This window comes from Cheilinus undulatus, linkage group 15 (genome assembly GCF_018320785.1).
Source record: "Cheilinus undulatus linkage group 15, ASM1832078v1, whole genome shotgun sequence".
Taxonomy (NCBI): Eukaryota; Metazoa; Chordata; class Actinopteri; order Labriformes; family Labridae; genus Cheilinus; species Cheilinus undulatus.
Genome location: NC_054879.1, coordinates 48095765 through 48123554, shown reverse-complemented (window position 1 = coordinate 48123554; position 27790 = coordinate 48095765). Strand labels below are relative to the sequence as shown.

Sequence of the window (27790 nt, the reverse complement as noted above, 5' to 3'; positions counted from 1 at the left end):
CATTGGAGAACACAGCTTAGCTCTCTGAACACACACCTGCCTGTAGATACATGAAAACATCACAGGTTTACATTTACCCTTTTTTCTTCACCGGACATTGATGCATTGTCCTCATCGGTCGCCGTAGCGGTCCATCCGATCGTTGTTGCTGTGCTTGCATCCTCCTCGCATCCAAAGGCTGATCTACGCTCCAAGATGGCTGAGCTGAATCTGGGGAAGGGTCTGACAGCAGGGAAAGTGGCCAGCAACGTTCAGAAAAGACTAACGAGAGCCCAGGAGAAGGTAAGAGCTGCTCGGTGACATTAATGTGTGTGTGTGTGTGTGTGAGAGAGAGGGGGGGATGGACACTCCAGCCTGGGAGCCTCCAAGCAGCACTGCCGCATCCTCCACCGAGGCGCAGTGTCGCATCACGACCTGATAGTGATCGGAGCAGGGCTGCTGGCTGTGAGGATGAGGACGTCCACTCTTAGATGCACCGTTTCTCACGTCAATGTCACTCAGCGGGCGTGTTTCACTCTGCAGAGAGGTAGACGGGACTACAGGCCTGCGCAGAGTGCAGCCCTGGACTGGGGCGATACTGGCACGTGAGGTCAGGACGGTGGTTTCTCAGCGCGTGAGTCGAGCTGGTGGTGATTTCTGGAGCGACCTCTTAGATTCAGCTATCAGCTAACATGATAGTAACTGCTAACCATGCTGCAGCGAGCATCGGTGGGTAGTTAGAGGCCTAGTTTATGCGTCTGTGCACCTGCGCGTTTGGCACTGAATAAATGATAGGGGGCGCCATTTGTCCATCAGAATGCATCAAGTCCTGGGAGAGAGACGGCTGATTTAACCCTGTTAACCCCACATAGACTGTATTTGTAGAGACAACATGTGCTATAATGGATCTACATGAAGCCTTAACTGACCTGTGAATATTTCTGTGAATGAAATAATGTTCTACAGCACTGATCATCAACTGGTGGCCCGGGGGCCAAATCGGGCCCCCCAAAGCTTCCTGTCTGTTAAATCCACCCCTAAAGCAATAAAAATTCAAATAGTTTCAGAATGACTTCACATTTTATCTGTTTTTACAGAAATTCACCCGTCAGCCATTAATAGAAAATAAAAAAGGGTTCAAACTGGCAAAAATGGAGGATTAAAGTGTCAAAGGGTTAAAGAGTGGCAAAAATGAGCGCTAGGCATCCAAATGGGTTGTGGAGTGGCACAAATGGACAAAACCTGCAGGAAAAGTGGTGATAAGAGGCTGAAATGCGGCAAACCATTGGTATAAGAGGAAAAAAGTGGCAAAAAGTCTATCGAAATGGGTTAAAAGTGGCAAAATGGTATAAAAAAGTCATGAAAAGTGGCAAAATATGGATAAAGCAGTGGCACAAAAGGGATAAGACGGGCAAGAAAGGTGGTTTAAAGGAGTTAAAGAATGGCAAAAAAAATGGATTAAAGAAGCGAAACGGGCAAAAAGTATCAAAAATAGGTTAAAGGTGGCAAAACGTTGCAGAAACATCAGAATGAAGCAGTGAAGTAGTGAAAAGTGTGAATCATGAGTTCATATTGGTGCTAAATCATAATTGTTGAGGGCCCAGTCTCTGGGATTTTCAGCAGCTGATTCTGTGGGTCTACGGCAGGATAGATCTCACTGGTAATGACCACAAACGTCCTGAAAGAAAATTATAGTAAAATAATGTTAATCAGAACAAAACATTGATTTAATTTTTCTTTATTTGGAAGTCCGGCCCCCAGAGACTAAATCTGGCCCCTGTGCAGGTGTTCTTGATGACTCCTGCTCTACAGACAAAAATACACACATTACCTGTTCTCACTGTGAAAATGAGACATTTCCAGTTGTTCTCTCCGGATCATGACCTTTTTATTAGGGCAGTTCATCAAAATCACAATATGGCCTGCTGCAAATTTCAAAAGGTGCAATATATATATATATTTCATTTTGAACATTTTATTCATGAACATTTTCAAATTACATCACGTAAGAGACAAGGAGACAATGACAAATAAATAAATAAGAAATATTAATGAAAAACCAACAATGACACAGACATGTACAATTAAACAAATGAATGAATGAATAATAAAACAAAAATAAAAGAATAAAAGGCAGTACAAATCACAGCAGTGTCACTGCTCCACTGTACAGCTGTCCGTCTTACAAAGGAGGTGCATAAGCAAGGTAGGTGGGCAAAGAGAGTGTGATTGGTCGTTCATATGCTCTAGCGCTGGACAGCATATCCTGGAGAACTTCAGAAGATTACCAGAGAGCCTGTATCTCAGTCTTTCCACGTGTAGGATGCTGATGAGTTCCCTCAACCAAGTCTCAAACTTGGGAGCTAAATTGGACTTCCACAGTTTCAGGATACATCTCAGCAATCATCATAAAAATCTCTGACCTGAAATTTTTGTCAAAATATCAGTTTTAATCTCTTTTGTTGTTGTTGTTGTAGAAGTTATCAGCACACCTGCTTAACACCACAAATACCATTACACTGTATATTTATAAAAACAGAGGCTTTAAATGTGCCAGAAATCATCAAATTTGGGTATTCATGACCCCCCAAAAATTCCTTTAGGCCTACCCCATTAAAAATTTCACAAACAGTTCTTTAACTTTGAAAATTCAGTCCTGGTCCATTTTACTGGGAAACCTCATTCCTTCTATTTCTGACAGTTTACCCTGCAAAAGGCGGTATTTATTTTTCACATCTCGGGTTTTAAAAAGTCTTACATTTCTATAAGCATAGACCACTGGTCATCACCTGGTGGCCCGGGGGCCACATCAGGCCCCCAAAGCTTCCTGTCCGGCCCCCAAAAGATCATTAGATTCAGAAAAGGAAGAAATGAAGATTTTAACAGTACTCAGTTTTTAAATCCATCCCACAAATGTTTAACATTGAAATAGTTTTAGACTGACTAACCATTTGATCTGTTTTACAGCAATTTACTATCAAAATAAGTTGATATTTAAAAAAAGGGTTAAGGCTGGCAAAAGTGCTGCAAAAATTGGCACAAAAAAGTTGTGAAAAGGGGTTAAAATGTGTCAAAACAATTTTAAAAGAGGAAAAATGGGCACAATTTATCAAAAAATGGGTTACAAATGACAAGAAATAGTGCAAGAAAGTAAAGAAAAGGGGTAAAAAGTGGCAAAATTGAAGAAAAGTGGCAACAATAGGTAAAAGAGTGGCTCAAAGGGGATAAAACATGCAGAAAAAGTTGTTTAAATGGGGTTAAAATCTTTCAAAATTGGGTTAAAGAGGCAAAAAGGGGCAAAAAGTATCAACAGTGGGTTGAAAAGAGAACAAATTGTTTTAAAGTTGCAAAAAATTTTGAAAAAAATGTAATAAAAAGGGGTTAAAAAGTGGCAAAAATGGAAGGAAAGTGACAACAATAGATAGAAGAGTGGCACAAAGGGGATAAAACATGCAGGAAAAAGTGGTTCAAAAGGGGTTCAAATCTTGCAAAAATTAGGTTAAAGAGGCAAAAAGTATCAAAAAGGGGTTAAAAGTGTCAAAATGGGTTAATATTGGTGCTAAATGACATTTAGGGAGGGCCCATTCTCTGTGATTTTCAGGGGTCTGGCTAATCCTGTTGTCAGGCCTGCTGCATTATAGATAACAGGGATAGCTCTCACTGGTAATGACTAAAAATGTCCTGTAGATTTGAAGAAAATACAAATACTACTGCAATAATATTTCAATCAGACCAAAATATTTATTTAATTTTTGTGTATTTGAAAGTCCGGCCCTCAGAGTTTCTGTTGGCCCCTGCATAGAGGAGCCCAGAGTGAGTGAGAACGACATGCACCAAACATTTCTCAGACCTCGAATCGATCCTGTGACCAGTTTTTTACCATTATTAGGAGCAACACTGAATTCCACACTCATTTTTGCTCTACCTGGTGCAAAAGCAAAGATATTTCATCCTATTCATTTGGTACTAACACTTCTCTTCTCAAATACAGGTTCTACAGAAGCTTGGCAAAGCCGATGAGACCAAAGATGTTGCGTTTGAGGAGGGGGTGATCAACTTCAACAAACAATATGTGAGTACAATCCACATAGAGGCGCTGAGGCATGCTCCAAATCCCCCTAAAATCAATGTTATTGACTCATAATGGCATAACAGTGCACATTTAAACAGGATACGGTTGGCAGGCGTGTTTGTACTTGCTCTATGAATTTTACATTAGCTGGAAAATATTTGCTCTGACTGTGATGGTTCTGTATCACCAGGCTGTACATGTCTCCACACGCCGTTTTGCTTTGTTCTGATCTGTTTTGTAAGCCTTGTGTTCTGTGTTTCACCCCCAGGCTGAAGGTAGCAAACTGCAGCGGGACCTCAGGGCGTACCTGGAGGCAGTGAAAGGTGAAACACAAAACCCTGAACAAATCCAGACAGGAGCACTCACTACCAGGACAGAAATACACATCTAATAAAAACCAGCCTTATCCAGTTCATACCCACACTGATTTCTATCATGTGTTTGTTCTAAGCCATGCACGAGTCCTCCAGAAACGTCCAGGCGTGTTTGGCTGACATGTACGAGCCCGAGTGGCACGGCGCAAGAGAAGTGGACTCCATCGTAGAGGTCAGAAGCTCTTCCTTTATAAACAGAGAAGCCCGCAGGTGTGAGAGTGTGAAGACGAGCTGAAGGGCAAAGCTCTCTGCGTTATTATATATGAGATGATTATGTGTGGGGGGTGGGGGGGGTCTGCTGCTGTTAGCTATGCATTACAGCAGCTTCCTTCCCGAGGATAAACAGCTGTGTCGGACTGCTCTGTGGATCTTTTAGACTCCTTCTTGAAAGCAAAATCATACCTCTTTAAATCTCCCTCCATCCTCATTAGAATTACTGCATGAATTCATGTCTGATTAATGGTTCTCTGCCAAAGACTGCAATCAGCTGAAAGTGGTTGAGTTTAGCCAATAATGGAAGAAGAAAGCTGCTGGAATAGTCTCCATATTAATGTCAAATAGACACAGACTCATTCAGGAATGATTCATTCTGAGGCTAATGTGATCAGAAGTGTGCGTGTTCTGTTCTGTGTTCACCCCTGCTGCAGGACTGTGATGTGCTGTGGACCGACTACCACCAGAAGCTGGTTGATCATGCTCTCATCTCCATGGACACCTACCTGGGCCAGTTCCCTGACATCAAGGTGTGTGCTGGGCTTTTCCACCAGAAGATACCATACACTCAGGAGGTTTTATCTGCATGTAAAGAGGCTGAAATATGACTCACAAGACATAAAAAAGGGCAAAAAAAAAGATATTTTAACTGTGCTACCTTAACATCAGTTTGAAATTTTTCAAAGATTCACAATAAAGATCAATACACGCCAATATCATCAAAATCAGCAAAGATCAAAGACGTAGCACCAAAAAGGCACAAAAATAAACACAAAACAGAAATTCCTCACAGGAGAGTTAAAGACCCTGTGAATTCAAATCAACAGTTTTAGTCTGAACTCTAGAAATGTGTGAATCTGGTTTCTGTAAACATGTGAAAACTCTGAGATCTACATGAGACTGAATTCTGGATTTAGACTGTTAGAACGTTTTCACCTCGTTCCTGGCTGGGTTTAATGTGGGCGGGGCCAATATGTGGACTGGTGATGTCACCAGGGGAATGGCCCCGCCCCTCTGACACTCCAATCTAAAACCACAGAGCAGTTCATCTCAGTCCAGTCTGTTGTTAGCTGATTTCTCTGCCTTTATTAAAGTCAACAGTCAGTTAAATGCTGTTTTTTCCTTCATTGTGAGGTAAATTTACCAAATCTATCAGCCTCAGTGGTCTATGGATCACTGAAAGCAGGGGTGTCAAACTCGATCACAGCAGGGGCCGAATTCTGAACTTGTGTCTAACCTGAGGGCCTAACAGGGTCCATATTTAACCATAATGTCATGTCAACCTTATTTTCACCTGTAATGAATTATAGGGGTAAAAAACTTGGCACTGATGATAGATGATTTTATGATTCAAAGGTGAACATAAGTCAAAAACTCATAATCTGAGATAAAAAGTCAAACTTGTAGGTTTAAAGGGTAGAAACATGACATTTGAAGTCTAAATAATGTTTTCAAAAGGCAAAATATGAGCTAGAATATTGAAACCATGAATTTCAAAAGTCAAAAAATGAGATAAAATTTAAAATCATGATTTTTCACGGTCAAACTATGAGATAAACTTCGAAATCATGAGTTTCAAATGTGAAAATATGAAATGAAATAAAAAAATCATGGTTTTTAAAGGTACAAAAAAAATTAAAGTTATGAGTTGGAAAAGGTCAAAATGTGAGATAAAAGTCAAAATCATGACTTTAAAGGTCAAAATTAGACTCAAAAATGTAAAATTATTCATCTAAAAGGTAAAAATATGAGATAAACAGTCAAAACCATAACTTTTAGTCATAACTGTGAGATGCAAAATTGAAAATATAGAGAAAACACTAATTTCTTCCCCGTGTTCCTGACATTCATCAAATTATTTTTACTGTGTAGTTTTTCTCATTTTTATGACTCAGCAAGGATGTTATAAATCATCAAGGTTAAGTTTACATTTTTATACTGGAGGAAATCTGCAGACCTCATACTGGTGTCCCAGTAATATTAAAAATATGATCTGGTGGGCCGGGTAAAACTGCACCACGGGCCGGGTTTGGCCCCGGGCCTTGAGTTTGACACCCGTGTGATTTAAAGCATCAGAACAGAGATTTGAGACAGAAAACAGACTTTGGCTCTTCTCTGGACCAGAGCCAGGCAGCTGCTCTGATCATGAGGTCAATGTAAGGTCAAGGGGCACAAGTGCTTTTCTCCAATCAGATTGTAGCATTTTTAGATTGATGCAAGGCGTGGGCGTGGCTTCAGCTCATTCAACAGACACGCCCACACCATTCTGGAGCAGATTTTACTGCCTCATTTTTTATGATTTAATTTTGTAAACTTAGAGATGTTTTATTTGACTTAAATTTGATCAAATTAAAAGAACACTTACCTCTTTAGGAAACAACTCCATTTTGGCCGACAGGATGTGGGTCCGTCATTGATTGTGGTCCCCTGGAAACATTTCCGTTTTCTGAGTTTTCATGTGTTTTCTGAATATGCAAGTGTTGTGGCATTTGCATGTGGTGTGACCCTAGAAATCTCCCACAATGCCTTGTGAATCATTGGCAAGATTTGAATTTTATGACTGTACAAATTCTTGTATAAAAGTTGCAAAAACCACAGCGAATGATGGTTTAATACACGATTCTGAATACCACATTCCTGATGTTTGATATTGGATAACACATACACCCTTTCCCTTCTGGTTCAGGCACGTATAGCAAAGCGGGACAGGAAGCTGGTGGATTATGACAGCGCCAGACACAACTATGCCATCACACACAAGGCCAAGAAAAAGGATGGGGGCATTAAATTAACCAAGGTAATTTATAACGTTATTATCATGGATGCTGGAAGAATGAAACATGTCACAGCCTCCTCCATTCTCTCCTTCAGCCTTCCACGTTGTTGGAGAGAGCCACGCCGGGCTGGGCTCAGGGTATCTTGTCTGCACACAACGTGGCCCAGAGCAGTCTGTCCAAGAGCCAGGTACGGGAGACTCTCAAACACACACACACACACCCACCCACACACATACACACACACACACACAGCTCTTCATCTACCAACAGTCAGCACTCACAGCATGCTACGCTTGTTCCAGGCTGAGGAAGAGCTGGAGAGAGCCCAGAAAGTGTTTGAGGACATTAACATTGACTTGCAGGAGGAGTTACCTTCACTGTGGAACAGGTGTGTATGATAATGTGTGTGTGTGTGTGAGAATGCTGTAATTATGTGTCTACATCTGTGACATAATCAATGCTCTCTGTGTTTCTAGTCGGGTCGGGTTTTACGTGAGCACCTTCCAGAGTCTGGCCGGCTTTGAGGAGAAATTTCACAAGGAAATAAGCCGGGTAAGATTTTTGTATTGACCTGAATTAATGCTGAATAAATGCATCAGGTAGCAATTGATGGGAAAGACAGACAAGGTCAGTTTCATCTACATCAGCAACGGCTGCAGCCAAGTATGAGAGGGAAACGTGTGGCTGCCCTTCAGAGATTATTTAAACTCAATCTGAACCCCACCATGCTCATTTTTTCTTTTAAAGGTCACATATTATGCAAAATCACTTTTTGAGGCTGTTCTAACAAAAACATGTGCCCCTGGCCTGTCCACAACCCCCCAAGAATTAGACCCCCCCCCCACACACATACACCTATATCAGAAAATGTGTGCTGAAACAGATTCTCAGATTTTTCCCTCATGATGTCAGGTGGGGAGTTAGCCCCGCCCCCAGGTTAGGTTTGCCCCTCCTCACTTGGAAGAAAGTTCCGCCCTCCTTTCCTGAGTCAGCTGAGAGAGGGATCAGGAGAACCACATCCATTAAGCCATTTCCATTTCCTGATAGGGGCGGAGTCATGGGCGGAGTCAGACAGCTCAGTAACATTTAAAGCCACAGACACAGAAACAGCTGGTTCTGAGCAGGGTTGAAACAGAGGAGTTTTAGATATGCAGAAATCAATACTGGAGTGTTTTTGCAGCAACAAACTTCACAGGCATGTTTTAGGACCTCTGAGACCGATATAAACTGGTCCTAAAGGGTAAAATATGTCCCCTTTAAAGGGATACTTTAACATTTTGGCAAATTTGCCCATTGCCATAATTCCCATAGTCTTAGTAATAGGTTCGTTACCTTTAGTTGTCCGTGCAAGCTATTTTAAGATTGGCGCTGCCGAGTTCGAAGCTGCTGTGCCAACTCAATGGAGACAAATGGTATTTTTGGCTTTCCCTCATCAAATCCATCAAATACACAATCCAACAACTCCAAATGCTCTCGTGGACAAGTTGTGACCTGCACATTCACCACGTTATGAAATAATAACGTGTAATTATGTAACATTACGACACATGAAGCAAATACTCGGAACTATTTCTTGAGTAAACCACTGGGCGGAGTGACACAGTGCGCGCCTGTGGCAGTGCTGTAGTTACTCGGTAGTTCCGGCTTTGCATTTAGCTTTAAAACATCTCCGTCTCGTAATGTTCCATGGTTATTTCATAGCGTGGGGAATGTACAGGTCATAACTTGTCCACGAGAGCGTTTTGGAGTTGTTGGTTTGTGTATTTGTGAGTTTGATGAGGGAAAGCCAAAAATAACGTCTGTCTCCATTAAGTTGACACAGCAGCTCCGAACTCAGCAGCGCCGATCTAAAAATAGCTTGCACGGACAACTAAAGGTAACGAGCAATAAAACAGAGCTCATGGTGGTGGCCCCCAGAGCGCTGCTGCAGAAGGTTGGAGATCTCATGCTCCATGTGGACGGGACCTCCATCTGTCCGTCCTCCAAGGTCCAAAACCTGGGCGTCATCCTGGACTCCACCCTCTCCTTCCAATCCCATAAAGTCTGTCACCAAATCCGCTTTTTATCATCTCAAGAACATCTCCAGACTCCGACCATCACTTCCAGGCCCTGTGGCAGAAACCCTCATTCACTCCTTCATAACATCCCGTCTGGACTACTGCAATGGAGTCCTGTCCGGGGTACCGAGCAAATCCCTGGACAGGCTTCAGTACGTCCAAAACTCTGCAGCTAGAGTTCTCACCTGCACTAGACCCTGGCAACACATCACTCCGACCCTCATCCACCTCCACTGGCTCCCTATCAAGTCCCGTATCAACTACAAAGTCCTCCTCCTCACATACAAATCTCTCCATGCTCTGGCTCCCCAATACCTTTCTGATCTCCTCCATCCATACACACCATCCCGCAACCTTCAGTCTTCAGACACCGGCCTACTTTCAATGCCCAAAACCAAACTCTGAACCTATGGAGACAGAGCCTTCAGTGCTGCAGCCTCCACCCTCTGGAACACTCTTCCTGCAGACATTCGTAGCGCTCCATCTCTGGACATTTTCAAAAAATGTCTCAAGCACCACCTGTTCACCACAGCCTACAGTCTTCACTAAACCCCCCCTCGCACTCATCCTACCCTCACATAGTTTGTCCATGTCTATGTGTTCCTGTAAAGCGTCCTTGGGTTTCTTGAAAGGCGCTATATAAATTCAAGATATTATTATTATTATTATTATTATTATTAACAAACCTGTTACTAAGACTATAGGGATTATGGCAATGGGCAAATTTGCCAAAATGTTAAAGTATCCCTTTAAACCAGTGGTTCTCAACTGGTCCAGCCTCGGGACCCACCAGTTTGTCTTAAAACAGATCGTGACCCAAGTTTCCAAAAAATTTTTAAAAACACATATTTAATAAATTGAATATGTCCCAGTTGGGAACATGATTCAACCAAAACGCTTGATTTAAAAACAGAAAAGGGACAAAAGTGAAATATTTTACACCCCTTTTCCCCGTCATTTTGTGTCAATTTTTGCCATTTTTCAGAACACATGTAAAATTACTTCATCATCCTGGGAAAAGTAGCCATTCATTGCACAAACAGGAGATAAATTAGTTGAAATATTGATCAAACATCTAAATTTACCCAATATCACAGTAAAACAGGGTAAAATAAAAGGTATCAATGCATGTCCAATAAGGACTTCAGGACTTCTGCCCCCTTTTTTTTTTGGCTACCTAGTTGCGACCCACTGAAGACTGCTCCACGACCCACTTTTGGGTCCTGACCCACCAGTTGAGAACCACTGCTTTAAACAGAATAGAAGATGGGGTTATGACCGATTACACTAAGATGATCTACTGTATCAGACAGTCCTGATACTTCTGCTCTGGATTTGGGAATAATCATACAAACAGTAGCAGACTGTTGATGTCTGACCGCTCAGAAACACCTAAAATGAACCAAAACTCTTCATGATTTCATCGTGGGTTGTTTGCTCTTTTGCAGTTGGATCAGGATTTGTACGACGTTTTGGAGAAACTGGAGAAAACAGACCCAACCAGGTAAATCACTCTGTCATTAAGACACTGAATAGACCTCACCGTGGCCTGTGTCATATTTTACTGGCTTGGCTGAGGAATGGAGAAATGTGAATGTGTGAGGGCTCTCCAGCTGCTCAGTGAGGCAGGTGTGTGTGTGTGTGTGTGTGTGTGTGTGGCTAACTGGCCTTGATTGAGACCAGGTGTAGGGAGTTTCTGCCATGTGCTGACTCAGTATCTCGCCGTCAGAGATACTGAACACATCGCTCTGGGTTTTCTATCGTGTGTGGTATTAGGAATCTGATAAAGCACTCTGATAATCTTTCTGGGTGGTTAGACTGAATTATTATTCACAGACAGATGTGAGTCAGTGCTGAGTATGCTCATTTTTATTCTTCTGACATGAGCCTTGAATTTTATTCAGGAGAGTTTCTCAGTCTCATCAGAAGTAGAAGCTGGTAGTCAGCTGCACGCGAGGTGTTTGTGATCAGGAGATCTTCATGGTTATCCTTTTAGGGTGACTTAAAGATCCTGTAGAGTCAAATCAACAGTTTTAGTCTGAACACTCTAGAAATGTGTGAATCTGGTTTCTGTAAACATGAAAACTGAGATCTACATGGGACTGAATTCTGGATTTAGACTGTTAGAAAGTTTTTCCCCTCTTTCCTGGCTGGGTTTAGAGTGGGCGGGGCTAATATGTGGACTGGTGATGTCACTGCCTTTATTAAAGTTAACAGTCAGTTAAATGCTGTTTTTTTCTTTATTGTGAGGTAAATTTACCAAATCTATCAGCCTCAGTGGTCTATGGATCACTGAAGCAGTGGTTCTCAACTGGTCCAGCCATTGGACCCACCACGACTCTAATGTGAAGTAGGGACCCAAAATTCTGATTTTTATGAAATTAATTCAACAAAAAATGCTGAATTTGGGACCTGGAAGGAACACAACAAAAAAACTTTCTTGAAAATATTCCATCCAAGATAACGGGATAAATAAGTGACGATATCAGGAAAACAGCCAGGATTGACTCATTTTCCTGCAAATAAAGTATATACAGCTTCAATATCAGAGATATTTGCCCTTTTTTTCTTTTTTTTTCCTGAAACCAGTTCAGACCCACTGAAAACAGCCCTGCGACCCACATTTGGGTCCTGACCCACCAGTTGAGAAGCACTGATTTAAAGCATCAGAACAGAGATTTGAGACATAAAACAGACTTTGTCTCTTCTCTGGCACAGAGCCAAGCAGCTGCTCTGATCATGAGGTCAACGTGAGGTCAAGGGGCGGGGCTAGTGTTATAGTACTTGAGACCGGCCTCGAGACCACATTTTGAGTGTCTTAAGCTTCCCATACATCAGAAGACTTTGAAAAGATTTGGAAAACTAGCCCACACCTGCTCACATCTAAAGGCAAGTTTTTAGTTTTTAGTCGCAGCCGAGTCTCAGACTGAGATTTTACAAAGACTGTGAATCTTGCAGGGTCACTATTTACAAGACTGCTCCTAGATTCTTTTAGCATTTGTTTTCAAAGTCGTGATACGTTGGACAGTTCACATGGAACAGGCTGATCTGCCCACGGCTCCACCAGCCGCTCCTCTTTCTGGACGGTCCATGTTGGTCGGGACCTTCGAAGTTTCACTGCCGGTGTTTCTTGTTCGTCCATGCCGCTCTGCCGCTTTTGCGGTTGTTTTGAGCGGCAGGTCTCCTGTTTCCGGTTTTGTCAGAGCTCATCTATTGGTCATTGATAGTGTTACGTCACTGCGACTTGCGATCATATCAAACACGTTTGATATGATCGCAAGTCCACGACTAGGAAAAGACCGATATAAAACAGCGCAGGTTACTGCCTTAAACTTAACGATGGAGATGACGGGAGGGCGCCGTGACTCCAGTAAGACTCCTAAAATTTACTAAAGACTTTCAGTTTTTAGTCTGTGACCGTGAAAATCTTTTGGTGTAAGCCCAGCAATAGTCTTGTCTCGGTCTCAGACCGGCCAGACTGGATTTTCCATCAAGACCAGCGGAGACCAGCCCTGATCTGCTATTCTGGGACTTCATGAATGTGAGAATAAGGAGAAACACTCACTAAAACAACAAATAACTGCAAAATCTCAGACATCAGTCCGTCTTCTTCCTAGTCAGAAATCCTCTGAACTCAAACTTTAGGCCTCGTCCACCTGACTAATCTAGATCAACATCTCATTTTCACATATTTTAAATAATTCCACACTAGTCAGTGGATTTTAAATACAGACAAGGATTCATTTTTACAAGAAGTTAGTTGAACAAATTTGAGAGGATTTGGGATTTTTGCATGTTGTTCTTTGAAAGAGTTTCAGACACAAAACTAAAGAGAGAATGCTCTTTAACTGTTCAACCTTGGCATGGTTTTATTTATGGACTTTGATGGTCTTGGTCTTGTCTGGGTCTCTGTGTATTCATTGATCTTTCCCTTGCTGTGATCCAGTGATGGATCTCTGGTGTTTCTGTGGTTGTTTTAATGAATGCTCGGCGCTATAGCACCGGTAGCATAGCAGGTTGGTGGTTCTGTTTGTCCTCTCCAACCCGTGGGTTTCAAAGGTTTTCTCCGGGGTGCTTTGGCTTCACTTTTGTTCAACAGTAGGAGACACAGGGGCTTCATCCTTATTGATATATTGTCAGTTACGATGATTATGTATGTGAAAATGTCTTTAATTGTTTACAGGCAGCAAGAATGATTTAAATCTAAGCACTGTAAAAAAATACACCAGTATACCACATACTGATGCCTCTCTAGCTGCACTGAGAGGTCATGACTGTCTAAATCAGGGTGTCAAACTCAGTCACAGAAGGGACCGGATTCTGAATTTAGGTCTGACCTGAGGGCCTAACAGGGTCCACATTTCACTGTCAACCAAATCTTTTGTCAGTTATAAATTATGGGGAAAAAGTTAGCATTCATGATAAATGATTGTGAGATTTAAAAAGTCCAAATGATCAGTTGAAAGGTTAAAAATCTGAAATAAAAAGTCAAACTTACTGGTTCAAAGTTTAAAACATGAAATTAAATGTTAAAATAATGCTTTTAAAAGGAAATGTATAACCAAGGAAGTCTCAGTCATGTTTTTAAGGCAAAAATATGACTTGACCTAAAAGGTCAAAATATGATATAAAAGCAAAAATAATAAGATGACAGTTTAAAATATGAGATTAAAAGTTAAAATCATAAATTGAAAATGGTCAAAATAAAAAAGTCCAAATAATAGATTGAAGTCATAATTGTGCGATGCAAAATAGAAAATATGAAATGAAAATAAAAATGTATTTATTTTTCCACATTTCTTTGATCTAGTTATTCATGCTCTTCATTTTTTCACATTTTTATGACTGAAGAAAATTTGATATCATCAAGGTTTAGTTTACATTTTTAAACTGCAGGAAATCTGCAGACCTCACATTTTAGGTTAGTTATAGTAAGATCATGGTATGACCTTTTAGACCGGTTGCTACTGTCCCATGGGCCGGATTTGGCCCCCGGGCCTCGAGTTTAACACCCCTGCAAGTAATCATCCATCTTTTCCTGTGGTTTGCCATTATAGCCTTATTAAAACATTTAGTCTTCAGACATTTCTGCAAATATTTGAACCTCTTTAAACTCACGTTTTTTCATCTTTAATGAGTTTAAGGTGGTGAATCTAAAGCTCAAACAGCAGTAGTGTGAGTGTTGAGGTTATTAAAACATTTAATCTTCATGTTTGAGAGTTTTCTTTAAACTCAGAGGTTTGATATCACAGAAGATGCCGTTGCTCTTAGCTGCTAATAAACCAGCATCTTTTAACGCCATCAAACTGCAGAAGTGGTCCACATGGGCTCACTAATTTTGCAAGAAGGCACCAGATAGCTTTATGAATATGTCTTGGGTGTAATGTGCAAATTTACCACAGCGTTGGAGAATAAAGCTGCACAAAGGTGTTTAGTAATCCTTAATATTACATCTGACTGGTAGATATCCTTTGGTTGAATGGTAATCTCTCTTTTTACTTGTCTAGGAGACAAAAGTCACAAATTAAAATTCAACATATTAAAAATAAAAGAAGCATCAGATAAACTCATGTGCATTAACCTGGAGTCGTCCCTAACCCCCCCCCCCCCTTACAGAAAGACAGGTAACCGCGGTGCCTCATCGTCAGGAGCAAACAGGAGGTAACCTACAAACGTGGTAACCATGGTGACACAACAACATGTCTGTCTGTCCAGCTGTCTGTCAGTCAGCCCACAGGCTTGGGACGTAGAGAAAAGTAGTGCTTGGATGTACGAGTGAAACCGTAGACTCACTGATGGAAGTGATGCAGGCAGAGCTGCAGATCTTTAAAGAGCAGCAAACCTGCATGTTCAACGCTGCACCAGGCAAGAAAACTCACGTTTAGCTACACACACAGCTAAAACTAGCCTCCCCATATTACCTTTCTTATTTAGCACCAATCTAAAACTGCCTGGTCCAGCTGTGGCTGCAGGATTTCCAGCCTTTAGATATCCACAGTTCTGGGCCTGCCTTTGAATGCTCTATCACTGCTTGCTTTGGAGGACGGAGAGGTGGCAGAGATGAAGCCTGCTTGCATGGGACGACGAGAGGAAAGGGAGGAGGATGGAAAGAGAGGTCGCTCACTTTTCTTGCATGACAGCTCTGCACCAACAACCTCCGCTTGGACTTTTCTAGAGCATGCCTGTTAACTTCTCCAGCTGTTTGCTTCTAGTGGCTCCTAATAACCTTAGCTAGAACTTCTCTCACTGTGTTTGCAGTCCTTGTGACTTTCTTTGTGATCTGTCTCTTTAAAACCAATTTCTCTCTCTGTCTTTCTCGTTCTCTCAGTGGGAGGGATGCATCGAACCACACTCTAAGGCCAGGAGGACCTCCACCAATCCCCAAATCTCCATCCAAAGTAGATAAGACCTCTCACACACAATCTTTGGAGCTGTATGACATCTATGTAATCTATGTTATTATGTAATGGGCTGCAAGCAAAGGCAGTGCATAAAGGATGGAGGGTGAGGCCTCTGTCTCCAGCCCAGTTCAGACCAAAGCTGCAGGAGCTGAAACTTTCAACAGGGAGCGTTACAACATTCTGGAGGCAGCAAATGAGGAAGCCTCGTCTTTGTTTCCATATCAACAGCCCTCACAGGGGCAGATCCACTAAAGATCCCTTTAGCATGTGTTTGGAGCTGTGCAAATTACCCCAAAAATGGCGTCTGATCCACAGAGTGCATGCAAAACTGCACAAAAAATACATGCAAACTGTCCAGCCTAGAAAATAGCACCCTGTCCCTTTTACATGTTTACAAATTAGAAATAGGAGAAGAAATGTTCAGGGCAAAATCTTTAGTGGATTCTCTGCAAAAGAGGAGCTTTTAGCAGGCGCAAATCTCACCAAAGACGGTGCAAAAACCTTAGCAGATCTGCCCGTTAGTCACTGAATTTAAAGTGATTATTTATTAAGTTACAGTGTCTGCAAGATTGGCTGATAAAACTGCACATTCATAGTCTTACTAGTACGGTTGAAAAATACCTTTGAGAGAGCCACAATCTAAGAGGTAAAAAGTGACAAAACCAGCTTGAAGAAGCAATAAAAATAAGTACAAGGGGGCAAAAATGGTCAAAAAGTGGGAAAATAGTGCAAAAATAGGAAACAAGTGGTATTTAATGGCAAAACGTAGCATAACTGGGCCAAAAATGGTGAAAAGAGGCAATAATGGTATTAAAGTGGCTAAAAGTAGTTACAAAAAATGGGCAAAAAAGAGGAAACAAGAGGTATTCAATGCCAAAAAGTAGTTTAAATAGGCAAAAAGAAATTTATCGTATAATAAGGACTATTATTCCCACATGAGGGCGATTCCTCACTATTCTTCACCATCGCAGCAGGACACTGCAGCTTCATGGCTGTATGCTAATGCCAGCTCATTCTTGTTACGGCTCAGATATCTGCTGACAGTAATATTTTCCTCTGACAGATTTAGCTTCTTAAATTTCTCCCACCACAGGTCAGAGTAAGAGCTGCTAGAGGAGTGTTTGTCAGAGAGAAGTTTCCACGAGAAAAGTTTATTCTAATGAAGCCAGATAAAATCATCTCCAGTGAAATATTCTGCCCTGAACTAAGCTGGTGGTTCCCAGACTGTTTCTGCTGGACCCCCAACCCTCACTGTAAAAATCAACATGTGAAACACTGTCAGCCATGATTTTACTCACATATTCTTATTGTTGTTGATCTTTTTCATAGCTTAATGACCATGTGGTTTCCTCCTAGCTAAGGCCGGCAGTGCCTCCTCCTCCTAAGGTGACTCCGTCTAAGGAGATGAAAACAGAAAACATCATCAACCTGTTTGACTCTGCAGCCACTCCTGATATCAACGTAACCTCGCCCACAGAGGTGAGTCGCCGCCGCCGTCTACAGCAGACCTTTAATTCTCTCCTGGACAGGTCGCAGCCTCTAAGAACCCTTAGGCCTGCTTCCTTTTCTTTTTCTAGTCTAGTCTGGTCTTTTTAGTCTCTTCTTGTCTACCCTTTCTATTGTAGTTCTAACCCTTTTATTACATAAGCAGTTAGCCAATGAGCCCTCCTGTTCCTGTTGTTGTCAGTTTGACAGTCCAGCAGTCAGCAGCCTGTTGGACATGGACCTGGACTCTTTCAGTGCAGCAGCCACAGCCTCCACGGTCACACAGGTGGACAAATAATGGCATGACAACATAGACTAGAGACCTTCCACTGCAACCAATGCCAAGCTTTACAAGAGATCTTCATATTTATGCAGAAAGCTTTGGTTTTATAGTCTACTGTAGGAGAACTCTCTAGGCCCTTTTTAACGTCAGTGATTTTACATAATAAGCATAAATCATCTGGATAAAATGGAATCTTCTGTAAAGCTTTGCATAGTTTGGGGTGTTTCCTGCTCTGCTTCTTTCTGATTGACTCAATGAGAGGTGGATGATGGCACGATGATCTGTAGAAACCTGCTTTTAGAGATCACTTCTTCCTGCTTCAGCACTCTCCACAGATCACTCATGGCATGAACTCGACTCCAACCCTGCTGCGCTCTGACCTCTCTCTCTTTAAAACCTTTCTGTAGACGTAGCTTCAGGTACTAGACTGAGTAAAACTTCTCTACAGGTCAGTTATCACAGGCTTTTATTATTCCTATCAACAGAGAATTAACCCCTACAACTCCAAAATGCACCACAGTTATCCACAAGACATTATACATTAATTATTTATGTAGAATTAAAACCTGAACTCTGTGATTCTAAATGCTATGAAGATATTTAGGTGATTAAGGAGCTCAAACATTTTAGTAGTTTTTAAAGACCCTGTAAAGTCAAATCAGCAGTTTTAGTCTGAACTCTCTAGAAATGAGTGAATCTGGTTTCTGTGAACGTGAAAACTCTGAGATCTGCATGTGACTGAATTCTGGATTTAGAACGTTTTTCCCCTCTTTCCTGGCTGGGTTTAACGTGGGCGGGGCTAATATGTGGACTGGTGATGTCATCAGCCCACAGTAGGGATTGGCCCCGCCCCTCTAACACTCCAATCTAAAACCACAGAGCAGTTCATCTCAGCCCAGTCTGTTGTTAGCTGATGTCTCTGCCTTTATTAAAGTTAACAGTCAGTTAAATGCTGTTTTTTTCTTCATTGTGAGGTAAATTTACCAAATCTATCAGCCTCAGTGGTCTATGGATCACTGAAAGCAAGGGTGTCAAACACAAGGCCCGGGGGCCAAATCCGGCCCATGGTGCAGTTTTACCCGGCCCTCCAGAACATATGATATTTTTATATCATATGATATTTTACATCTCACAGTTATACCTAAACTAGTTGTGGTTTTATTTTATTTCATATCTTTGACTTTTTATCTCATATTTTTATCTTTTAGATTCATAATTTTACATTTTAAACCCTATTTTGACCTTTTTAAGTCATGATTTTGAATTTAATCTCATGTTTTAAACCTTTTTCAACTTCTAACTTTGATTTTCATCTCATTTTTAACCTTTTAAACTCATGATTTTTTTTCATATTTTGGCTTTTAAAACCCATGAATTTGAATTGTATCTAATTTTTGCTGACAATTTCAACTCCTAATATTGACTTTTATCTCTTATTTTGGCCTTTAAAACTCAGCATTTTAAATTTTATTTCATATTGTGACTTTTAAAAGTCATAATTTTGACTTTTATCTCATATTTTGATTGTTAAAAACATTATTTTGACTCTTAATGTCATGTTTTTACCTTTAAAGCTTATAAGTTTGACTTTTTATCTCAGATTTTAAATTTCTAACTCATCATGTTGACCTTTTAATCACAAAATCCTTTAGGTTGACAGTCGATGGTTAAATGTTGACCCTGTTAGGCCCTCAGGTTAGACCCAAATCCAGAACCTGGCCCAGGCTGTGACTGAGTTTGACGCCCCTGATTTAAAGCATCAGAACAGAGATCTGAGACAGAAACAGACTTTGTCTCTTCTCTGGACCAGAGCCAGGCAGCTGCTCTGATCATGAGGTCAATATAAGGTCAAAGGGCGGGCCAATAGCATGAGAGCTTTCCTCCAATTAGATTGTAGCACTTTTAAATCAGAGAGGATCATATTTCTCCTGAGTGGGCGTGGCTTCATTTCATTCAACAGAAACGCCCACACCATCCTGGGGCAGATTTTACTGCCTCATTTTTCATGATTTTAATGTTGAATTTTATAAACTTAGAGATGTTTGATCTGACTGAAATTTGACCTGGAGGTTGATAACAGTGAGCTGTCATACATCAAACATAAATACAGATTTATTTTCACTTTACAGGGTCTTTATAGACACTGTCCCCTGGCTTTTAGGAGAATCATTATGCCATTTTTTCCTGTAATAAATTAAATCACCATTTAAAAACTACATTTTGTACTTAGTCTGGTTATCTTTGGCTAATATTTAAATCTGTCTGATTTGATACATTTCAGTGAAACAAATATGTAAAAAAAAATCAGGACGACAGTAATTCGCTAATTTGGAGTATTAGAGTAAAGTAATGGAGTTTGTCCACCACCATCACAGGATACTACAGTGATAAATCCATAACGTCCTTAATCAGGTTTCGAGTCTAAGATGATTCAAACAGTAGAGCTGATGTTGTCTAAATAAATCTGTCCTCAGGTCAGTATTTAACCTCTGTAAAGTTAGTACTGGCTGTTCTGCTGGAGATCGTGTGCCATGGGCTTGTAGTTTCACAGCATGGGACCTGCACTGGGAATTTTCTTATAGAACGCAGCGACATTAGCCATGGCTTTAGCTTGTATTCTTATTCTATTGTTTCTGTTTCCACAGCCTGCAAACTGGGACTCATGGGTAAGCGTATCAGCCTCATCTTCCTCATCTTCCTCTGTCCCTAATGTGAAAAAGCTTCATAATCGTCATTATGATCACCATCGTCTTCAGAGAACTCCACACTTGTGCTCATAGTCGCCATCAGAACACTTGTTTCACTTTAAATGTACGTTTAAAAAACCCATTTACAACCCAAGTCTGAGTATGCATGCTGCTTCATAGTCTGCATGGTGCAAAGCATGCTGGGTAGGTTTTTCTATCTTTGTTTGTCCCAGATCTGTTTGTGCGTTGTCTTTGTCTGCAGTGCTTTATGTCCAAAAACACTAAACACTGAGGAGATTCTACAGCGCAAATAGAAGTTGGGATTTTTGAGGATGGATTCAGCTTCAAATATAAATAATGAGAATATATTTGTAACTGAATCAACCTCCTGTATTTGTGTTTCTGTCCCTGTGTGCACACATGCTTCATCCACACGCCGCTCTCAGCGGGATGTTTCATGTGACACACAGGGACGCGTCGTTGTGGAAGTTGAGTGAAGTTGCTCACGTTTTCAGTGGGTCGTCTCAGAGAAATGACGAGTGGGCAACTTTCTTCCAACTTGGCATCCTGACCATTAACTAACCTTTGTGTTCATCTGTAAGAGAGAGATGTCAAACCAAACATGCAGTCCAGCTTTGAGGCAGAGAAACGACACCTCTACTCTTACAAAGCTTCCTTCTTGCTCCATCTGAACGTAGCCTTGGACAAAAACATGCTTGCAGAAGATCCAGCATCAGTTTTCTGATGGGAAAAGGCTGACAGTTTTTACGTTTCTGCCTCCTGCTGCCACCCTTCCCTATCTTCATCTCTCTTTTTCTTTAATCCAAACCTTCCCTGCAAAGGTTTACCCTCCTGCATCAGTCTTCTTGGGTCTTATGGTGACGATGATGATGATGATGATAACTGGCTGATAACTCCCCACAGGGACATCTTTTACCAGTTTTTGTTCTGATTTTGCAAACTCCATTATTTCCCTTTTACTGTGACAGAAAAGATCAGCTAAAGAATGCCTGTGCTTTTTTATCCCCAAATCTCTCAGATCCTCTAAAGGCCGTTCTGACAGTCTGACAGGCTTTAGCCCCGTCGCTAATTTTGCACGTTTCACTTCTAATATTAAAATATCTAGAGCCATCTTTAGACTGAGACGTCATGCTAACATGCTCAGCAAACTCTAGCAGTCTATTTATACGCAGGAATTGTTTGCCTCACTATTTTCTTGGATGCTAACATTTGCTAGCAAGCTTTAACAAAAACAACCTTGGCTAGATGAAAACATCAGAGGAAAACTCACCTAAGTAAATAAGAGTCAGATTTCCCTCAGTAATGCACACTTTATAATTACTAAATCAACTTAGTAACGATTCACTCAACTTACGCTACAGTAGCGACCGTGATCTGGGTTTATGGTTAGATTCCTGCATTATTTTCATTTCAATAGCTATGAGGTTAACCCTTTACCTACTGAGTCTAAAAATGGTGATTTGGACATATTTAGTTATTCTGGCTGTAAATAGTCAGGAAATGCTCTAAGTCTGAGAGCTTTGCTCCCTTGAACTTGACTTTTCAACATCTGGTTAATGATTATTGCTCATTATATGGAATTGTCAGCAGTTTAAAAGAAGAAAAACACAAAAACAGATTTGTTTTCATGGCTTTTATGAGAAGAAATGTTGTTATTGCTCATGAAGTTTTGATTTGACATTTGAAATGTGAACCTATACATGTTTAGAACAATCAGCAGTCATTTTTTGAGTCTAGGACTCTGGGTGTGCAAAACACAGTGCAAAAGATAACTATATACATAGGAGACAGTTAGTGCAAATAAAGGTGTAAAAATGCATTCTCAGCATTCTCAGTAACATGTTGTTATTGCACATGACAGACACGCACAAATGCCACTATCTAACGCTATTTTAGAAAACTAAACACCACTCTCACTCTCTCTCCTTTTACTCTCTTCCTTCACTCTCCTTTCTCACTCGTCTTCTGCCAAAGCTGCTGTTTTCACGGTGCTGTTCAACATTACTGTAATATACAGGCTTAACAAATGTATCAGACCAGCTGTCATCTCTGTCTCAGAGACCATCCAGCATCATGAAGTGCTTTAATGCGGACTCTTTCATTTTCACTCAGCTCTCCACGTTTTACCATTTTGAACAGGAATGAGGAATTTCAAACTGAATTCACCCAAATCTGAGCCGGCTCACTGGGCTTCTCTGACAAGTCAGAAATGAATCAAGCATAACATTCAAGCACTAAAACTCATTTTCTGTTCAGGAATGACAGTAAATAACTATAATTTGACATATTAATCAAGAAATATTAATGTGCTTTATTATTTATTCAGTTTTTTTTTGTAAATCAGTAAATTTAAAAATTCATGGATAACAATAATAATAATTCTATTTTAGCATTAAAAATATCATTTGGGTTAAAGAGCTTCTACATATTGGTGTATTAACCATTGCAGAAACATAGAAAATGATTTTGGTAATTACCAATGCTGTTAATTTAGGGCAGCTGTGGCAGAAACCTGACTTTGGTTAGGGTTAGGGTGGTCTAATAAATTTGTTAAACACTGTATATACCACACATCATATATTACCAGAAAGCTCAGATTCTCAGCTCTCTGTCAGCGTTGGAATTTTTTAGATTGAGCAAACTTTGGAGGAGTTACAGTGTTGAGAATCCCTGTAGCGGTCTCGCAATACTTCTGGTGTTTTGCTATGAATGCCCACGTGATATGGTTGCGAGTACCATAATGAACTATATATGAGTGCATGCCCACAATTCTCAGCTTTCCAACACCGTTTGAATTTTTCTGATCAGACAAACTTTGACAGAGTTACGGTAATAATACTCTGGACACATAAAATACAGCGCCGGCGCTGGGTCAGTAGGGAAAGGGTTGAAAAAGAATATTGTAGATTTATTTTTGTTAAATCAGTTTAAATTTTCTATATTTGTTGCTATTTTATCTGAATTGTGAGGTACCATTACAGCCCTAACACACCAACCCTTTTTTTGGGGGGTTTTCTTTTTTCTTTTTGCTTTCATGGCTGAAAACATGAACTATAACCACATGAGCATATTTTGATAGATAATAGGCAAAAGTATAACATTTCTTCTATTATTGTCTCTTGATTTCTGAATTATTGAGCCTTGTGTGCCCTTTTAGTATCTCTTTTAAAATGTCCTCTGTTCATTCATTTCTTTTACCATGCCCAAAAAATTCCCTGTCTCCAAATTCTTTTACTTTTCAGCCATTTTCCTGAGAACATCTGCCCCTAAATATCCCCCATACCTTTCCTTTTCTGTCCCTTAAAAGTCATTTGATTTCCTCAGGCCTTAGAAAAAACTATAAAATCTGTCTTTTGACCTCTGACCCCTTGAAACCTGACCCTTGCCCCTCAGCATGAGGACAGTGGGGAGCCTGAAGAAGACACCCAGCAGCACTATGACCCGGTGGCTGCTGCTGCAGATGCCTGGGGGGACGACGGCAGGCAGCCTGTCCGCTATGACCCCATAGCGGCGGCCTCAGAGGGCTGGGGCGATGACGGGACCAAACCGGTGCGCTATGATCCCGGGGCCGAGGCTCAGGAGGAGGAGGCGGATGAGGATAGTCAGCAGGCTCATTACGACCCCGTGGCTGAGGCTCAGAAGGGCTGGGATGATGACGAGAGCCAGCAGGTCACAGAAGAGCCAGCAGCTGAGGCTCCAGCTGAGGAAGAGGAAACGCCAGCTGCTGCTGCGCCGGATGATGAAGAGGGTCAGGTAAACACGGCGAGAAAAATGGAGGGATGCATCTGGACGAAAATGATGGATGCATCGGTTTGTGAGGCCGAGGTTTGAGCATGGATTACTAGAAAAAAAAAAGAGATAAAATGTGACAAAGAAGTTTGTGAAATCTTGAGATGAAAAGATGTAGGATGCATCTGGACCAGCACGGATGCATCAGTTTGGAAAATATCTGCTAAGGGAAAGAGCTGAGTGTTAGAGCTCCTCAATGCACACAATCACTGCTAATGTCCACACACTTACCCTCCTGCTCTGTGCATTTCTGTCAAAGCTTTCTGTCCATTCAGCACACTTGTATTAGCCATAGCTGTGTGACTTAGTGTCTGTCTTTGTCTTGTTTGTCTCTTCTTTCCTGTTTTTTCTTCCTCCTCATTTAATCTCCTGTCAGTCTCATCCTCTGACCTCTCTCTGTGATTATGTCTCTGTGCTCACAGGGTGAGTCTGCAGCAGCTGCTGCAGCCACAGAGGAAGAACCAGCAGCAGAGGAGGTGAGCAGAAGAGGAACACCTGCCATGCAGTCACTGTTAAGAGAGAATTTTCACTGATTATGAAATAAATATGTTTTTTAATCTTCAGATTTTATTTAAATTATCTATGAAATAGAGCTGAAACATCTACGTTTATTTAAAAAAGGACTAAACCTATTTTATACAGTGCCTATAAGCATTCCCCCTCCTGGATGTTTTAGTGTTTAATTGATATTATAAATCAGCTAGAACAAAATTGCAATTTCAGCTGAAATTGTGTGGGGATGCTGACAGCTGAATTGTGGAAGACCTGCTGAAAATAGCCAAAAGCACAAAAATAACTAAAAATAGCATAAAAATTGCATAAAATGGCATAAAAGTAGCTGAAAATGGCATTCAATAGCTCAAAAAGAATAAAAATAGCTGAAAGTAGCATAGGAAAGCTGAAAATAGCCTAAAATAGCTGAAAGTAGCCTTAAAATAGCATAAAATGGCATAAAAGTAGCTGAAAATGCATTCAATAGCTCAAAAAAGGGTAAAAATAGCTGAAAGTAGCTTTTAAATAGCTGAAAATAGCATAAAAATAGCTGATTTTGGCCCAAAAATAGCTGAAAATTGCATTCAATGGCTAAAAAAATATTGAAATAGCTGAAAATAGCTATATTTTAAAAAATTATAAAAGTCAGAAATGAGAAAAGTCATAGCAGATAAATGACGAAGAAACTGAATTTTTTAAAGTTTAAACAGTGTCGATACGACAAAGTATGAACAATAAACATGTTATCTGAAGAAGTCCTTGAGGGATTTGCTTTAAACTTTTCACAAATATCCTGTCAGACCCAGGGATGAACGGGTCAGACATTTGGCATACAAGGTCGCAGCTTCACTGTCTAGTGATTGGATACCTCTCATATCACCACATTACAGGCACTTTTGGGACCTTCACAGGCTCCATACCTTCATGTACCTTCATCAACAACCAGTTTTTGATCATACACCATTTAACAAGAAACTGAACGTCTCTTTCCCCAGGCACCAGCACCAGCAGCAGCAGCGGCGGTGGCGGTGGCGGCGGCGGCAGAAGAACAAGCAGCAGCACCAACAGAAGCTCCATCTGAGGAGGAAGAAATGCCAGCTGGCTTCCTCTTCAAGGTAAAAACACAGAGAAAAATAAAACAGATGCAATGTAAATACAGCCTGAGTGTATCAAGCAGTGATCTCAACGTCTGGCTCTGTTGTGATGATTTGAGATTTTATTCCTCTAGAAAACCTTAGAAAGGAAAAACTTTGACCTCAGACAGTAATCACATGAATCAGTTTCTTTCCCAGACTCCTACTGAAGGCTTTCAATGCCAAACTTAATAGTCCCATTTATCCCATTTTTAACACTTTTTCACCATTTTGCCACTTTTCACCCAAATGAGCTACCTTTGCCATTAAATACCACTTGTTTCCTATTTTTGCCCTATTTTGCCACTTTTGACTGTTTTTTTGCCCATTCTAGTCACTTTTCTCTCATTTTTTTGCCACTTTTCTGCCACTTTTGGACCATTTTTGCCCTTTTTCACCATTTATTCTCCACTTTTTGCCTGTTTAAGCTACTTTTTGGCATTGAATACCACTTCTTTCCTCTTTTTTCCACATTTTTGCAACTTCTTTTAGCCACTTTTATACTATTTTTGCCTCTTTTAGACATTTTTTGCCCATTTCAGCTACCTTTTGCCATTAAATACCACTTGTTTCCTATTTTTGCCCTATTTTGCCACTTTTGACTGCTTTTGCCCATTCTAGTCACTTTTCTCTCTTTTTTTGCCATGTTTCTGCCACTTTTTGACCATTTTTGCCACCTTTAACTTATTTTTATTGCTACTTCAAGCTGTTTTTGCCACTTTAACCACTTAAATTGTGGCTCTTGCAAATGTATTTGTCAACAGTCTGGCTCTTTGGTTGAGCAGGGTTGAGTAACACTGGTATAGAGATTACTAAGACTTGAATTTATGTGAAACAGGTCCAGGTGATGCACGACTACGCTGCCAACGATACAGACGAGCTGGAGATGAAGGCTGGCGATGTTGTGCTAGTAATCCCCTTTGACAACCCAGAAGAACAGGTACACACAAGTTCTCTGCTGACGAGCTCCAGGACAAAAGTAGACGAATGTGAGCCTCATTAGGTGTTTCTGTTTTCAGGATGACGGCTGGCTGATGGGAGTCAAGCAGGACGACTGGCACCAGAACAAAGACAACGCCACCAAAGGAGTATTCCCCGAAAACTTCACCCAAAGGCTGTGAGAGAGGAGGACGGGACGTCATTCCAGCTTCCTCCTTCATGTCTCTCTCTTCTCTCGCCTCGACCCTCTCCTCTCTCTCGCCCTGATACTGTATCTTTAAAAGGACTTTGGCCATAGAAGCAGAGCTGTCACAGTTCTGGCTGAAATCGTGCATTTCTAAGGTCTGCTACACTGTGCTCAAAGTGGATCTTGGCATTTCTGTGGATTTCTGCCATCATTTACACATAACTGTAGCCATTTCACTCGTCCCACTCCATGTTAAAGCTCACACTGGTGGAGCAGTGGTTCTCAACCTTGGGGACAGGACCCCCTTTGGGTCGCGAGACAACGAGAGGGGTTCTCCAGATTCTCTTAAAAAAACTAGGAATTTTTTTACATTACATCTTTGGCATGTTACACAAATTTAGCCAAATTTTAATCAATTTTTATCATTTTTCCCACAAATTTTAACACATTTCTGCCAGTTGAAAACTCATTTTTGCCCATTTTTAACCCTTTCCACCACTTTTTTATTCCTGTTTTTGCCACTTCTAAACCAATTCTTGCAACTTAAGCCTAATATTACCTCTGTGACCCATTATTGCCACTACTTACCTCATTTTATCACTTTTTATGCCCAATCTATTCCATTTTAACCACATTTCACTATCTAATATGCCCATTTTTTTCAGTTGAACTAATTTCCAGCCTTTTTTGTCTTTCTCAGTTAACAGTTTTTGCCAGTTTATATTAAACTTTCATCCCATTTCACCAAATTTTCACCCATTTTTGCCTATTTGAAGCCTCATCATCTGACTCTCCTTTACCACTATTTATGCTTTTTTTTTTTTTCAATTTTAATCTAATTTTTGCCTCTTCTAACCCATTTCTTCTACTTTTAAAATCCAATTTTCCCCTCCTTTTCCAC

The 27790-nt window shown here is 40.8% G+C and overlaps 1 protein-coding gene across 2 annotated transcripts; it reads left to right on the top strand.

The window, feature by feature from the left end:
* On the top strand, nucleotides 1-27770 carry LOC121522735 (myc box-dependent-interacting protein 1). 2 transcript variants are annotated; one of them, XM_041807366.1, is made up of 19 exons: nucleotides 1-282; nucleotides 3971-4051; nucleotides 4320-4374; nucleotides 4503-4597; nucleotides 5073-5168; nucleotides 7325-7435; nucleotides 7510-7602; nucleotides 7718-7803; nucleotides 7892-7967; nucleotides 10921-10976; nucleotides 15089-15133; nucleotides 15801-15870; nucleotides 17230-17352; nucleotides 20287-20307; nucleotides 23743-24102; nucleotides 24561-24618; nucleotides 25675-25745; nucleotides 26602-26703; nucleotides 26783-27770. In XM_041807366.1, the coding sequence occupies exons 1-19, from the start codon at nucleotides 196-198 to the stop codon at nucleotides 26882-26884; spliced, it is 1788 nt and encodes a 595-aa protein (XP_041663300.1). In that variant the 5' UTR covers nucleotides 1-195; the 3' UTR covers nucleotides 26885-27770. The 2 variants fall into 2 exon arrangements, with proteins under 2 accessions (XP_041663300.1, XP_041663299.1); XM_041807365.1 differs by lacking the exons at nucleotides 15089-15133; nucleotides 23743-24102 and having other exon boundaries at nucleotides 24561-24614; nucleotides 25626-25745.
* The last annotated feature ends 20 nt before the right edge of the window (nucleotides 27771-27790 follow it).